Genomic DNA, 14,474 nt, shown 5'->3' on the forward strand with positions numbered 1-14,474 from the left:
AATGCAACAACGGTTTGTGCATTAATAACATGCAAGTATGTCATGGCTGTAACTAATGATGACTCTTTCCACGCATTTGATTTAGAAATCAGTTTCCTGTCAGCTGAAAGTGATAACAAGACTATATTGCCTAGCTGGCCCAGCTAAGGCGATGGTGTATTTCACCGAACTGCGCTTTAACGATTTTGTGGTACCTTTTTATTTCCACTCTCCGGCATCCAAGTCAGAACCCTACTAAGTATTTTAAAAGAGGCATTCCTATTTGCAGTGGCTTCTAAAAACTATGAACCGTTGCCTGCGATTGGTGGAGAGTCTTCCCGTGTGATATTTTTTTGTGAGTGTGTCTCTCTGTGAGTAAATGGCTCCTCCTGCCAGAGTGAGACGGAGCTGAGACAGAGGAGTACAGGGGGAGCATTAAGAAAAACATAAATAACATCCAAAAAATAACGATTCCGAGACGGGATAAGCATTTTTTTTACATTAGGGGGTAAACGGAATTTTAAATTGGGTTGAACGTTAAGAAAATTTAGGCAAATTATAGGGAAGGGTTCGAATTTTTTAAAAAATAATAAACTCCCCAAATGAACTCCGTCAGAGCAACCAACAGAAGACCCAGGCGAGTGTCGAGGCCGCGCCCGGTGCAGCCGGAAAGGAACAACGGAGAAAGAGGTAAGAATTAGTCTTTATATATTACCGATGAAAGGTTGTGTTTTTGAAAGATATTACTGTAGTGTTACGTATAATGCAAAACGATTTCGCCTTGTGCCCTGTTTACAGCCGGTGGGCTGTGGGCCGTACTGTTTGGTAGACTCACATTAGGAAAACGCGAGGCTTCGCTTTAGTGGCCGATAGGATAGGCCGCGCTTTGTTTGGCTTGGCTTGCTCCTAATCCCTGCTGATGTGAGTACTGTTTGGGGATCGTCGTTTCCAGTGTAACTATGATAACATTTATTTTAAACAATGAAATAATTTCTCCCCCCCAAAATTATTATTAACACATCGTGTTTTACTAAATAGTTACTTGCGTTGTGTTTTTCGTCTTAGTGTTCTTCCCTGTTTGAGGGGGTGTAGTGTTTAATGTTAACTTACTTGGCAACCCCCTTAGCAATCATTTGTCTTTTAAATGGTATCCCTGATAGCAAGCAGTGCTATGGTGTATGTTTACGGTGGGTTTACTGCGTAGTTGAGGCTGTACTTAGCTACAGGAGCTTACTAAACACTAGAATCGACCTAGTGACGGGTGGAAATGCTAATAATCTAAACATGTAATTGATTTGTGTTTGGTTTATTTTTGTGCATAACCGCAGAATATCATGCCTTTCATGGGGTCTTTCGTATATTCAGGCCTTGGGTTGGGTGCCGATTGGCATCTGTGATGATCAATCACGCACCATTGTCTTCAGAAGTAGGCATTTTAAAACAACGCGTAGACAAAAGTCTGTTTTTTTTTACGTAAACACATTTTCGGTTTCGAAGTGACGTACAGTGAGAGGCCCAGTGTCTTACATTACGCAGGAAAAAAATGTTTTTTAGTATATTGGTAAATGTTGATCAAGCTATTCCTGAATATTGGGTCATGTCTTGCAACTCAAGCAGGAGGTGTCAATAAGGGATTTTCATTTGTGCAGTTTGACTTTTAGTGACAGCAGGGCCGAGGTTGATTAAGTTCTCAGGAATTTCCATGTTTTTCAGCCTTTTAGTTTCTTGAGAGGTTGTTACAGTCTGATCATATAGACTCTATTATATTATTTCTCTTTTCAGTCATGTCACAAAAAGCAGTAAAATGTTATGAAATTCCTGAAAAAGAAACATGATCAGAAAGCACATAAAAACTCCACATGCTGATATCTACATCATAGCTATTACAAAATTTATAGAAATTTCAAATTTAGGTCAACTTTTACAAATGCTTTAGGAACATAATCCAAACTGCTCCCGTGCAATCCAGTAGTCTTTTACAGACATGGGGGGGGGGGGGAGTATATATATTTTCACTTAAAATAATTTATAAGTGCCAATACCTGCTAATGGTATGTTAGTTTTGCTATTTTTTATGCTTTTTTTATGCGGGCACATGTTGATTTCTGGAAAACATTTTTTTTTGTTCTTGTGTGTATTTCTCCATAGTTAGAGAGAGATCAATGTACCGGGGGAGAGAAATAAAAACATCTTTTGACATTTCCTGTAGTCCAGTGTCATGTTTTGCCAAAATGTAAACTATAGTAGTAAAACTGTTACTATGACACAAATGGGCAGTGAAATCTGTATGGTGACACTTGCTGAATTTGAGTCTGTCAGGATTTAAAATGCTTTACCAAACAATTTACAGTTTAGAAAAAAATCAAATGGTGAACGTCTTTTGTGGTGGCTGGCGTGGTGGCTGTAAAAGTTGGTTAGCATAGCTGTTTCGCAGCAGTGTGGCCCGGTGTTCAATTCCAGACCTAGGCTGCTATCTGTGTGGAGTTTATATGTTCTCTCTGTCTTCATGTGGGTTTCCTCTTGGTGTTCTGGTTTCCTCCCATAGTCCATAAACCTAAAGATGAGTTAATTGGCTTCTAGAAAAATTCTGGTGTGAGTGTGTGCCCTACAATGGACTAGCATCCTGTCCAAGATCTATCCTGTTTTGCACCCCCTGCTTGCTGGGTTAGGTCCCCCCGCAGCCTTGAACTGGATGAAGAGGTTAGAAAATGGATGGGTGTCTTTTGTGCACAGATGGCGCAGTGGTGCAGAGGTTAGCATTGCTGCATCATAGCACTGGAGCCCTGGGTTCAGTGTCTGGGGAACTATCTGCATGGCGTTTTATATTCTCCCTGTATTCATGTGGGTTTCTGCCTGGTGCTCTGGTTTCCTACCATGGTCCGGAGACATACTTGCGTCCCGTCCAGGGTATATCTTGTCTTGTGTCCATTGTTTGCCAGATAGGCTATAACTCCGTTGCACATCAAAGTATGGAGGAGCATTACCATCTTGTAGCCTGATCTCATCCTATCTTGTTGGACATTGTCAAATTCGGGATGGAAGACCAGGTTGCCACTGTAAGTGGTATTGATAGACCAGTAGGTGGCACTTTTCCTTCTGTACAGTGATTTCAAAGCCATTGACCCTATTATGGCAACTGGACAGTGTAATGTAAGAGGTGCTGACCTTTGTATGGAGCGTTAAACTGAAGTCCTGACTACATGGCTTTTAAGTGTCACATGTTGCTGTTTGTAAGAGAAGTGTCATTCTGCTTTTGGCTTGCACAATCGGCCCTCTCTGAATTGCCCCCTCAACTCAATTGAAGTCATTTTCACTTCTCTGCCTCATCTGCTATGTAGTGAGCCTTCTGGTGTATAATGGCTGCTGCGTGTCACTCAGTTGGATGCTACATTTTAGTGGTGGATGAAGTGGTTCCCCTGAAATATGTGGAACACTGGGGTTTTGGGGGATGAAAAGCACCGTAGAGGTGTAAGAAATTAATGTTTAATACTTTCCATCAGTTTCCATTGTAGTGAGTGATGCTCATTCAAAAAGATGGGGGGTGGGGGGGGAATAGGGATGTAACCATTGTTGACACTATTTCTGATAAGAAATAACCAAAGATGGCCCATCCGAGCACAGCAGACAGTTAACGTTTTGATTGAGACAACTATGTGTAGACAGTGTGTGGCAATCCGTCTTGGCATGGTAGGCCTTTGTCAAGTTTCCAGCAAAAGCCAATCAAGGTGTCTTGCCCCACACCCCATGCAAAAGAGCGTGTGATTTAAGCTGCAGGAATGCATAGGTGGTTTTCCTTTGTGGGAGCAGCATTTGTGCTTCTTATATCCATTTTACTCTCTGACCTGGTGCTGTTAATGACAGGTAAAGGACTCATGAAAGCACAGCAATGCTATTCTTTGCAACTGAAGAATTAACAATGTTAGGCTAAAGAATAATTCTGATTTGAAATACAATTATTGAATCTGTTGGTTAAAATGCATCAAAACATCAAGGAAGAAATAGGAATGTCTTGTCTAATTGTTACTTTTTAGTTAGTTCCTAGTCCTGTGTTTTTTTTATTCATTTACATGGCCGAATACAGATCTCTTTCTCTGTTTTCATGATTTGTTTAATTGCTAACATTGCTTTTCTTTACAAGTATAGTTGGTACAAGAGCCTGCAGCTTGGAATACCTGATGAAGCTGCAAGCAGTGGGAGGGTTTTCTTCACCTGTTTATATGTAGTACATAGTATTGCTGTTGTACCATGGATGTTCACATTCTTGTCAGATCATTATCTTAATGCATTTTATGTGAACAGGACATTTGAATTAATATCAGATTTGTTGGAACGTGGATGAGAGTCTAGACTATATAGTTCTTATGCGTGCAAACATCAATGTATTCTTAATATTACTAATTTATGTCTGTTTCTTTGACATCTTATTGTTGTACTACAGTCTACAGAGTGGTGGTATGGCCTAACAGTTGAGGCAACTACTGAAGTGCCATTTTGGTGACCTTGTGACATTTTCACAAAAAGTCTTCAGAGCATCTTAATTGTTTGTGCCCCACTCATTGTTTTATATAAGCTTCTATGAGAGAAATCCAATAATAGACCTGTATGGTGAAATTTAAATATGAGCTTTAATTCTGCATAACAGTAGAACAGGGATTACCTGATTGGCTGTCAGTAAGCAAGATGCTGTTGCTTGCTTGTGCTCTCTGTGTGATGTTACCATAGCATATAAAATGAGCTACTGGACATCTGAAAGCAGAGTTGGAGCTTGGAAAAGTTCATTGTTAAGGAGGACTTGTAGGATGTGATTTACTTACTGAGTCTGAAGAATGGTGGTCCTGAACAGGCACCTTTGATTCTCCCATAAACAGTTTTCAGTGGCTGTCAAGACTTAACATAGAGGGTTCCAGTGTGAAACGTGATTGGAGTGCATAAGACTGGTTGTGGTGGAGAATAACACATCTGCTGGTAGATCCAAAGCACAGCCAGGCAGTTTATGCTCAAAATACTGTACTATACACAAGCAGACGTAAATGGAACAATTCTCTGAATCTTTCAGCATTTCAACAGAAATATCTACAGTTTATTTCCTTGTCATAATATTTCCCCTAAAGAAATTAGACTGGTGTCTGTATAGTTTCCTCTATCAGGATGACTGGGTCATTGGTAGGCCTTACCAGGGAAGATGATTCAACCTGAGTATTGTATTCTAGTAAGCATATTTGTTGAGCACTACTGTGAAAATGTGCCATGCAGTTGATCTTTTCAATTTATTTTTGTGCATAACAGCAACGTATCATGATTTTCATGGGCTCTTATCAATAACCAGGTCTTGCTTTGGGTGTTGATGGGCATCTGTAATGATTAATCTGGCACCACTGTTTACATCTCTAGGCATTTATCATCCTAGACAAGAAGTCTTTATTTTTATACCTATTTTCAGAGTGAAATTTAATGGTAGTCAAAACAGCTTATTAGTAAAAATGTTGAGCTATTTTGAAATATGGAATGAATTTGACATCCTCAGTCTAAGTCAAAACGATACTTTATTTGGGTTATTTGACATGGGTTAGATTCATTAGGATCTCAAGAAGTGTCAGTTTTGTTTTTTTAGATATGTTGTCTGCAATTGCATTGCTATGATCTGATATAGGCTATTGCAGCATGTTAATTAACATCTCTCTCTATTTCAGTCATATTATAACGGACCATAAATTTCCTGAAATGAGAAACATGATTACAAAACAATGAAAATGTCACACATAGATTATGCTGCATAACTTCCATTAATATGAATTAGTTGTTCTGAGTGAATATTTAAATTGAATACAAATGTAATTGATTTCAATTTGTGTACATTTTATTCTTCTGTTGAGTGATGCAGAAAAGAACTCCCCAGATGTGGTTTGGTTGTCTTATTTTATTGATGGGTCTAAGAGTGTTAAACCAGTCACCATTACATAATGACAGTTTACATTGTTCTGTTTATTAAATTTACTTGCTTAATTTTGTACAATGCAAAAATAACTTAACCATATAATGTGTGCGCGCCTGGGGCTGATTAACCAAAGATCTAAGCTCTTTTAAAACAATTATATAAAGTAATATTTGTCACTACTTGATATGTAATCATGCTACACATAACCTAATTAGCAATTTTCTGGTGAGTGTGATTGTTCCTTTGTTATGGCTGATGTACTCATGTTCAGATAACTGTAGTTCAAGGGTTGCTTTTGAATATTTTGGAAGCAATTATAAAACCTAAGGGTCTAATGACTTTCTGTAATTGAAATGTTCCCTTTTATTACAGGTGAAGGCATGTATTTGATTGCTTCCTTACCATGTGATCTCTAGAGAGCACCAATATTATGCATTTCAACTTCAGTACCATTTTCTACAAGAAGTTCTTGTGTAATTTAAAAAAATGTTTTAGTGGTTAATGGTGACTCCCTCAGATTATCCATTTAAATGTTATGTTAATGTAACTGATATAAAATGCATTAAACATCCTCTCAGAGGGCACCAAGTAAGTTTAATTTCTAAACAAATGAGTTATATATATATAGAGCCAAAAATATACAATGAATATATTTAAAGAATATGCAGAACTTTAGGAGATGAACACAGTGAACTTTTGTCAGCAGTATTAAATGAAACTTGAAGGGATGCATGCTAGGGGTTTATTTCATAGTAAAAAAGCAAATACTACAAAACAATTTTATCATCAACAGTGATGGTAGTATCATTAGCATCCAAATGTAAGGATATTTGGTTTTAATTTTACAATAGTTAAAAAACATTTTGGCAATTGTTTATAGTCTGCCTGTAACCTCGACATTTGCTGGTGAATTGCTTTCTAAAGAAATTATGTAGTATGTATCTTATTGAACAGACTTTTTGAATATGAGTAAAATGAACATGAATGTAATTACAATATTTTTCAAAGTAATTTGTGTGATAGAAATAGCATGTAGCATGAGTGTGTACATACTGTATAGTTAATTACACGGAAGTTTTAAAAGGAAATATAACATTAATGGGAATACTGGGGTCCCAATAAGAACTTCTGTATTAAAATCATGTGGACTCATGTAATTGGATTATCCTTGCTCTAATGGGAATCTTTTTAAAATACTTGAAGATTATGCTCATGATGAAAATGTGCTGTATAACATGAAGGCTAATCCTTGCAGACTGTATGGTTGTTTTATCAGTCCCATTGGATTTATAAATCTGTTTTTAGCAAAGGAAACACTTTCTCTGTTCCTCCATTGTATCAGAAGACATACTGAGTTTTTCCACATGGATTTTATGGTTTATAAAACAGGCTGTTATACATTGAACAAGTGGTCTGATTTACAAGAAACTACTTTGTTGTTTTAATCTCAATGTGTGGCCTTTAACATGCAACGCATTAAAACATGTTTCATAAATATTTGTATTCTGAGATGCTTCTAACCTAATTTATCACTTTGGTTCAAAGATTTAAAAGTAATTGAGAAGGTAAATATGCATGTTGACATTCAACTTCAGGACCAAATTAACAAAGGTTTTGGTAGAGATTTGTTGCCATAGTGTTAGTCATTTAGCAAAGTACGGTTTTGTTGCTCTGCTATTTTTGGAGGAGTACATGTCTGTCCTGCTGATATGCTAAAGCATTAAAAAAATCCAAAGTCAAATTAAACTGAAGAGTCTTCTTTTTCGGTACTCACTGCTCTGTATGGCACATGCATTAAGACAAATGCAAATTAAAACACCCTAACCCCTCTCTGATTAACAAAAGATGACACCCATTACAATAATCCTTTGAACCAGAGCTGGTTGTCAGCCCACTAGCTTCTACTGAGAACTGTGCCAAAAATAAATGAAATGGCTCAGTAACTTGACTGAGATTTGACCCTACTTTGATCCACTTCTTTAGGTTTAGGTTTAAATTCACTTCTCTTAGTGTAGTTTACTAGTTGTTGCCATCTTCATGATTGTGCATATTTTAAGTAGGCTGACCCTTTACCTTGCAGACTTGTTTTGAAACCATGGAATGTGGTGGTCTTTATACTCTTTGCTGGCCTCTGCTTTGTGATTGTTTGAAGTAGCCAGCCATTGTATTATCATTTTTACAAGTACTGTAATTCATGAATGAAATGCTTCTGGAAAAAACTATTTTTGTAATCTTTTCCTCCGTCTTAATTTTTTCTAAAACTTTACTCTTTGTACTCTCAGCTGCAAAGACCTTATCTATGTACTGTGTTCAAATGATCAGGGCCATTATTTAGACTTGTCTGCCCTCTTGACTTTTTTTCATGGAACACTGTGTTTTGCACTACCTAGCAGATTGTCCAGAAATTTAGAACCATAGCAATCAGATTTTAATAACGTTCAGCAGTGTCACACTTATGCCATAGCTGCTCAGTTAATAAAATGTATAATTTGTCTGGTTTGCCTTAATAGGTGATATTTAATATTTTTTTCTTGTGAGTTTGTGGTCTAATATAAACAGGGGCACGTTCATGTATTTAAAAAGTTTCACAATTGTCTTGTAGGGAAGTTGTGTGTGGGTGTTTTGCTGATGAGGTAGGAAAAGTAGTATGGAATCCAGGAAACAGTAATTACTGTGTGATAGGACAAGGTGAGGTTTCATCAGACCATAAGGTGAAGCTGTTACAGGATTGTGTGTTCTAAAGGTGAAGTAAGGTAATAGCCTACATTTTTTATCACACACAGTCAGGGAATGCTGTATCTATAGATTGTAGAAACTTTAGCAGATCATTCTGTGTTCATGTAAGGATGGATACAAAATTTCATGTAATGGTAGAAGTTAAGAATAGATGTGAAAGATGGCTCTCTCCATTTCATCCTAATCTTCTAGTGTTTGCAGTTTTAACAGAAACTTAAACTTTTAAAACTGGAATTATAATGTCAGAAAATACTTTATAATTTCAGTACTGGCAGTTTCTTTCTGAGATGCATTAGATTCTGTAAATTTCTCAGGGTGCTTCTGACATGATTTTGAGTTTTGCTGAAGTTATTGTGGCTCAGGTTTAAACGGATTTATGTGCAATATACATTATAGAGGAGAAAATATGTAGTCTGAATTTTAGTGCAGTCCATTCTGTGAATATAGAAACTCCATGATCATAAATGTATTCTTTCTTGGTTGTGTTGGAAGACTGGGAGTCACGACATTTTCCAACAGAAGATAATGGAAACGAATGATTCTGCAAGGGTTTGTGTACTATAGCTGGCTCAGTTTGTTTAGGTGAACGTATTCACATTCACATTCATTTTCTGGCATTTCTTTGGAACATGGAGAACACTTTCCCAAAGGAAACGTAATGCAGCTGTGAAAATGTTTCTTGGTTCATTAAGGCAGTGCAACATGCCTTCTTTGTGGACAGGGAGACATGCAGCTTGCTGCGGCTTGACTTCGAAACCCAGCCCTTCATGACTTAGCAAAGACTCTGCAAGAATTCAACCCCTATTAGATGCTTTCCCAAACTTAGATTTTAGAAGTAGCTCTTTTGCTTTGTATTTGCTTCATTTCTTCAGTTCTCAATGTACATAGCATCTGAAAAGTAATACATATAATTGCACTTCATTTCTTTCTGTCTGACAGTTAAATGTTCCTAGCCACCTGTGAATAAAAGATAGGCTCGTTACCATTTGCCTGACTGTGTTGATGGCATCTTGTGAGGCAACTGGTTCTGGAGTTACTGTTTGCTGCCCCAGGGTGGTGGTTCTGTCACATGTGGCCCTTACCCACAGCCTGCAGTTCTGTGCTTCCATGTGGATGAGGATGGCTGTTGTCATGTGCTGATTTTTCTCACTCTTTGCAAACAAAAAGGCACTTTTTAATCAAAGTTTCTGAACGACGCCACTTTGTCACCTGGGTTAGAATAATTGGCCGTGTTGTCTAGGTGCCATTGGGGAGCACTGTCTCCTGTGTTAGTTTCAGGTTGATTGGTTTTTGCTGTACTGCAGTGACCGCTGTTGTAGGTCAGAGCCTGGCTGAACAGAGCCCCTTCCTGGTCATGTTCACTTAGTGAAAGGAAGATTCATGCAAGAAATAAAATCAGGAATGAACATTCATCATTTATTATGACTGTCACAAGTTAATATGCTATTAAAGATTGGTATACCTGCTTAAGTAATTTGTATACTTAATTACAAAATTGTTGAATGTGGCTTTGTAAACAGTTATTCATTTGATTTTTTTCCATTATGCTTGATTTGTGTTCAGCAACAGAGAAAATATGAATATCATCTGAGAACAATATGATGATACTACTGAGTGTATAAAGAGAACAATAAAAGAGGGCTGCTGTATGCCCTCTGAGTGTCCAATCAGAAGTTAGGACAAGTTCGACAAGAATACAGATGTCTTTCAAACATTGGGGAATCAATGTGCGTTGCCGAAATCATGATTTTCTTCATTTGTTGGTTTGTTCTTTTGTTGTATGTAATTATACCCTGCAGATTAAGAAGTGTGCTGTCAGCTGGATGTGTGTTCTGCCCTGAGAGTGTGTGGCAGGGAGCAGCAGGGCTGTAGCCCAGTGTGCATTCCTGAAAAACTGGGTCAGGCATCTAATGAAAACAGGTTTGTTTTAAACAAGTGCGTCTTTAATGTTTGGTCAACTTGTTTTCCAAACTGACAGCCTAAGAGCAATGTTTAAGGTGGGAATCGTTTTGGTGAAGATAAACTTTTATAAGACATGGTCTTGTGAAATATGGTTGCAATGTTAAATTGTCTTGTTTTGCTAATAGTTTATAGTACTAGGTAACCTAGCAAAATGTCAAATAAAAGAACAAAAGACAATCTGAAATAATTTTTTGGAGTATTATAGACTTAATCTTAGGAACAAATCTTGTAACTCATCTTTTGTTTGTAATGGCTTTTGGACATGAAAAATTAGATTTTTTGATTTTCCTTTCTGTATGTAGCCTGTAGGCTAATTATACATGAGTTTCTCCAGAAAATAAAATTGCAGCCCAGTGATGCAAGTACAGTATGACTTGCAGGCCAGTGTGATTCATCCAGATTCTTAAATTGTACAGTCTTTTAAATTCAGATTTTGCTTGATGAAAAGAAAGCGCACAGTGGTAAAATGGCATGAAATTTGCCTCCTCTCACTGCCTGTGCAGTGCACTGCAGTGAATATTAGAGGGTTACAGGGATCACTGTTGTCACTTGTACTGGATCAAAGGTGTAGTCATCATTTTGAGGGATTATTTAACCCTTGTGTTGAGTGTTGAGAACAGAAAATTTCCATTGCAAGAAGCCCGCGGTTAGACTTTTGTGTTTCTAATTGTTTAGTGTTTTCAAATAATGCAACCAGACATTTTGGAGATTGTGGTTAGTTTAGTAAGTGGTTCACATCCACAATTCTGGGCCTAATTAGGTGGACAGTTTGCCCATGTAGTACAACAAATTGTCAACGTGCACTGTTCTATTTGTAAAGTTTTTTTTTAATAAATGAAATGCTTCAAGACCATTTTCTGTAGCAGTGAGTGCTTCTGTAGTAATTGTAAGAACTCTTTGGTGTGGTGGCTCTGTGGCTAACGATCTGTGGTTGGAAGGTTGCAGGTTTGTATCCTGCAGCCAGCAGCTGAATCCTACTCTGTTGGGCCCCTGAACGAGGCCCTAAACCCCAACCGCTCCTGGGACGTCGTATAAATTGCTGACCCTGTGCTCTGACCTCAGCATTCTCTTCCTGTCTGTGTGTCTCATGGAGAGCAAGCTGGAGTATGCAAAAATACAAATTCCTAATACAAGGAATTGTATATGGCCAATAAAGTGATCTTGTATATAAGGTCACTTTCTTTTTTTTTTAGTTTTGGCATTGCACCTTTGAACAAGGCACTCTTAATTTGATCAGAGTGAAAGGTAAACATTGCAGTGGCAGAAATTACTGAAATCCCATTTGTAAGTCGACACTAATGGTAGACTAGCCCTGTACTATTTGCTATGGCTATACATACTTTTAGTTAGATTGGAGAGTGAGAATGTGGTGACTGACATTACTAATTAAGGTGTATCAACGTGTTTCTAATTCTGTACCTGGGGTGTATAGGAAATTTTAGAATGCTCCCCTGTTGCTTATAGGTGCATATGCAAATAATCGAAACTGCTTAAGAGTTCGAATTTAAGTCATTAAAGGTTCTTTATTGCTTGTGCACACACGTGGATTTACTTGTGAAAATTATTTCAAACTGTAGCTCTTGCTGCTATTGTAGTTGTGAAATCCTTACTTTTGGAGACTTAAGAGACAAAGTTCCTCTAGCCATTTCTCATTAATATATGACTCACAGAATCTCTGGAGTCTTGGTTACCCTAGTGATTTATTATCCTGTTTCATTAAGTTTCTCAACTTTGGTTCTTCTTGTAAGATGTCAGGTGTCTGAATCTTGGAGTTTTTTTTGTTGTAAAAAGTGCTAAAGGTCCAAAAATCCAGGGAACGTGTTTTAAGCAGGGTGTTGGAACTCTCTGTACTGAGCACAGTTCCAATCTTCTGTACACCATTCACAGGAGACTTCCATGTCATGTAGTGGCTGTATTGCTGAAGTAAGGTGGGTGTCAGTAATTTTCCATAAATTGCAGGTTCCTGCATTCCAGCAGAAACGACAGTCAGCACTGAATGATAATCAGGATGTTCTCTTGAACAAAAGTGGCTTGTTACTTTTTTGTGTTTTAGTAATTTAAATGTTTTGCTTCTATTGTTAACATGGTATGCTAAACTTGCTGTAATTATCCATCCTTAATTACAACTAGGCGGTTGTCTAAGAGAAGGTTTTAATCTGTGGGGCCTCCTTTAAATGGATTAGGGCTGCCATGTTTATATGCTTGTTTAGTTCAGATGGTCAGTTTATTTTTTTATCTTCTCTTATGCCTCTCTTTGCAGAGAAAGCCTGCTTCAAATAAGGCTGTCTTGCTGCATCACAGGGAGACTTCTTACTACAGAAGAGAACTTTGTGCATTGTAGTTTTGCTGATCTTCTAATTTACAACTGTAAAAATGCTAATGAGTGTGTTTTGTAACTTGTCCCTACACTAGATTAGTCACATGTAGTCTACTTCTCAGTAAAAGGGCAGGTGACTTATATCAGTGAATTCATTAATCCCCCTCTCACCTCCACACACAGATACCATGAAACCTGTTTTTGCAGATGGCAGCAGTCTTTGTATTAATATACCCCTCTTTTCTTTCTGTTCTGTTGAATTGATAAGCTACATTAATTTCTTTTGCATTATAGCAATGGAGTCTAAGCTTTTGATTTACTGGCATAATTACACTCTAATCGTCACTTAATACGTTTTTTTGGAAGAGTCTCTTATGGAGTTGTGAAATACTCAATATATATATTTCACATTGTAGTTCCAGTGTGGAGTGCATGGAAAGAGCAGACCTCATACCCTGTCATCCCTAGCTTGGGTGCCAGGGCTGTATTGGCAGGGAATGAGTGAGACAGACTTCATCTCAGATCCAAAACACTGTCTTCTCAGTGCCTTTTCTGGAATTGTAACATTAAATGCATTTTTTTCCCCCCACCAAACTGAGAAATGCTTGTTCCAAGTTTTGTAGAACATTTATTTCAGTTTATAATCAATATAGCACATATTGTACTCAAAATGTTGCTGCTTATGTATTCCTATTTTGTATGTATCGCTGTTTGACAGACTTTTCAATAGTTCGAATTTGAGATCCACAAACACAGGCTCAGTGCTTATTTGGTGGAAATTAACATTTAAAGAAAATCGGGTGTTAATTGTTCCTGAAATTTCAATATAGTTAAACCAAATCTCCAGACATTTCTGAAAGAAGAAAAGAACTGAGTAAAGTATCTGTTAAACACAGGTAACCAAATACTGATTTTTTTCTCTACATACATGCAATCTAAATATGACCCTCGTTTTCAGAATTGATGCAGAGGAGAACATCTTTACATAGCTAATGTTGGATTTTCCTTGTGTTCGCTGAATGTGCCGGAGAGCTCTGCAGATGCTAGGAGGCTGGTTTTAGTTATTGAATAAGCTGGAATTGGAGATTTTGAGTTATTTTATTATAACGGTCATATAAACATTAATGCATACTTTAATGAAAGTTTTTTAGTCATGAAATGGATTGGGAGTACTGAAAGTATATAAAGACTCGGAGGCTTTTAGCCTGGCTACATTATACATCCTTAATTATAGCAATAATATATTGGTAGTATCATTATATACCATAATGTTTAAGATGGATTTGGTTGTGAAATGAATTTGTACTTTAAAATGTGGATGTTAATGGCATTTACAAGTCATAACATAGGAGGAGTCTGTGATTACAATTAGTATACAGAGCCTGTGATGAATTCAGATTGGCAGTATTAGTGCATCCTCGTCTGTGATTTGTGTACTGGAAAGTATCATGACTGATTTTGATGATTCTTATCTCCAATAAAATATAATAAACTTGTATATGTGTACCAAGCATGAAAATCTTATACTACAAGAAGATTCACACA

The 14,474-nt window shown here is 37.3% G+C and overlaps 1 protein-coding gene across 2 annotated transcripts in view; it reads left to right on the forward strand.

Moving 5' to 3' along the window:
• The first annotated feature begins 333 nt into the window (after nucleotides 1-333).
• fbxo11b (F-box protein 11b) overlaps nucleotides 334-14,474 on the forward strand; it is a 37,155-nt gene continuing 23,014 nt past the window's right edge. Inside the window, exon 1 of one of the 2 annotated variants that reach the window (XM_088610730.1) lies at nucleotides 334-669. In XM_088610730.1, the coding sequence (XP_088466856.1) occupies nucleotides 582-669 (88 nt within the window). In that variant the 5' untranslated portion in view covers nucleotides 334-581. Of the gene's footprint in view, nucleotides 670-10,550; nucleotides 10,571-14,474 lie in introns of those variants that run through there. The other variant, XM_088610731.1, reaches the window with a different exon arrangement.

The sequence above is a fragment of the Lepisosteus platostomus genome, chromosome 17 (genome assembly GCF_059453375.1).
Source record: "Lepisosteus platostomus isolate fLepPlt1 chromosome 17, fLepPlt1.hap1, whole genome shotgun sequence".
NCBI classification, from domain to species: domain Eukaryota; kingdom Metazoa; phylum Chordata; class Actinopteri; order Semionotiformes; family Lepisosteidae; genus Lepisosteus; species Lepisosteus platostomus.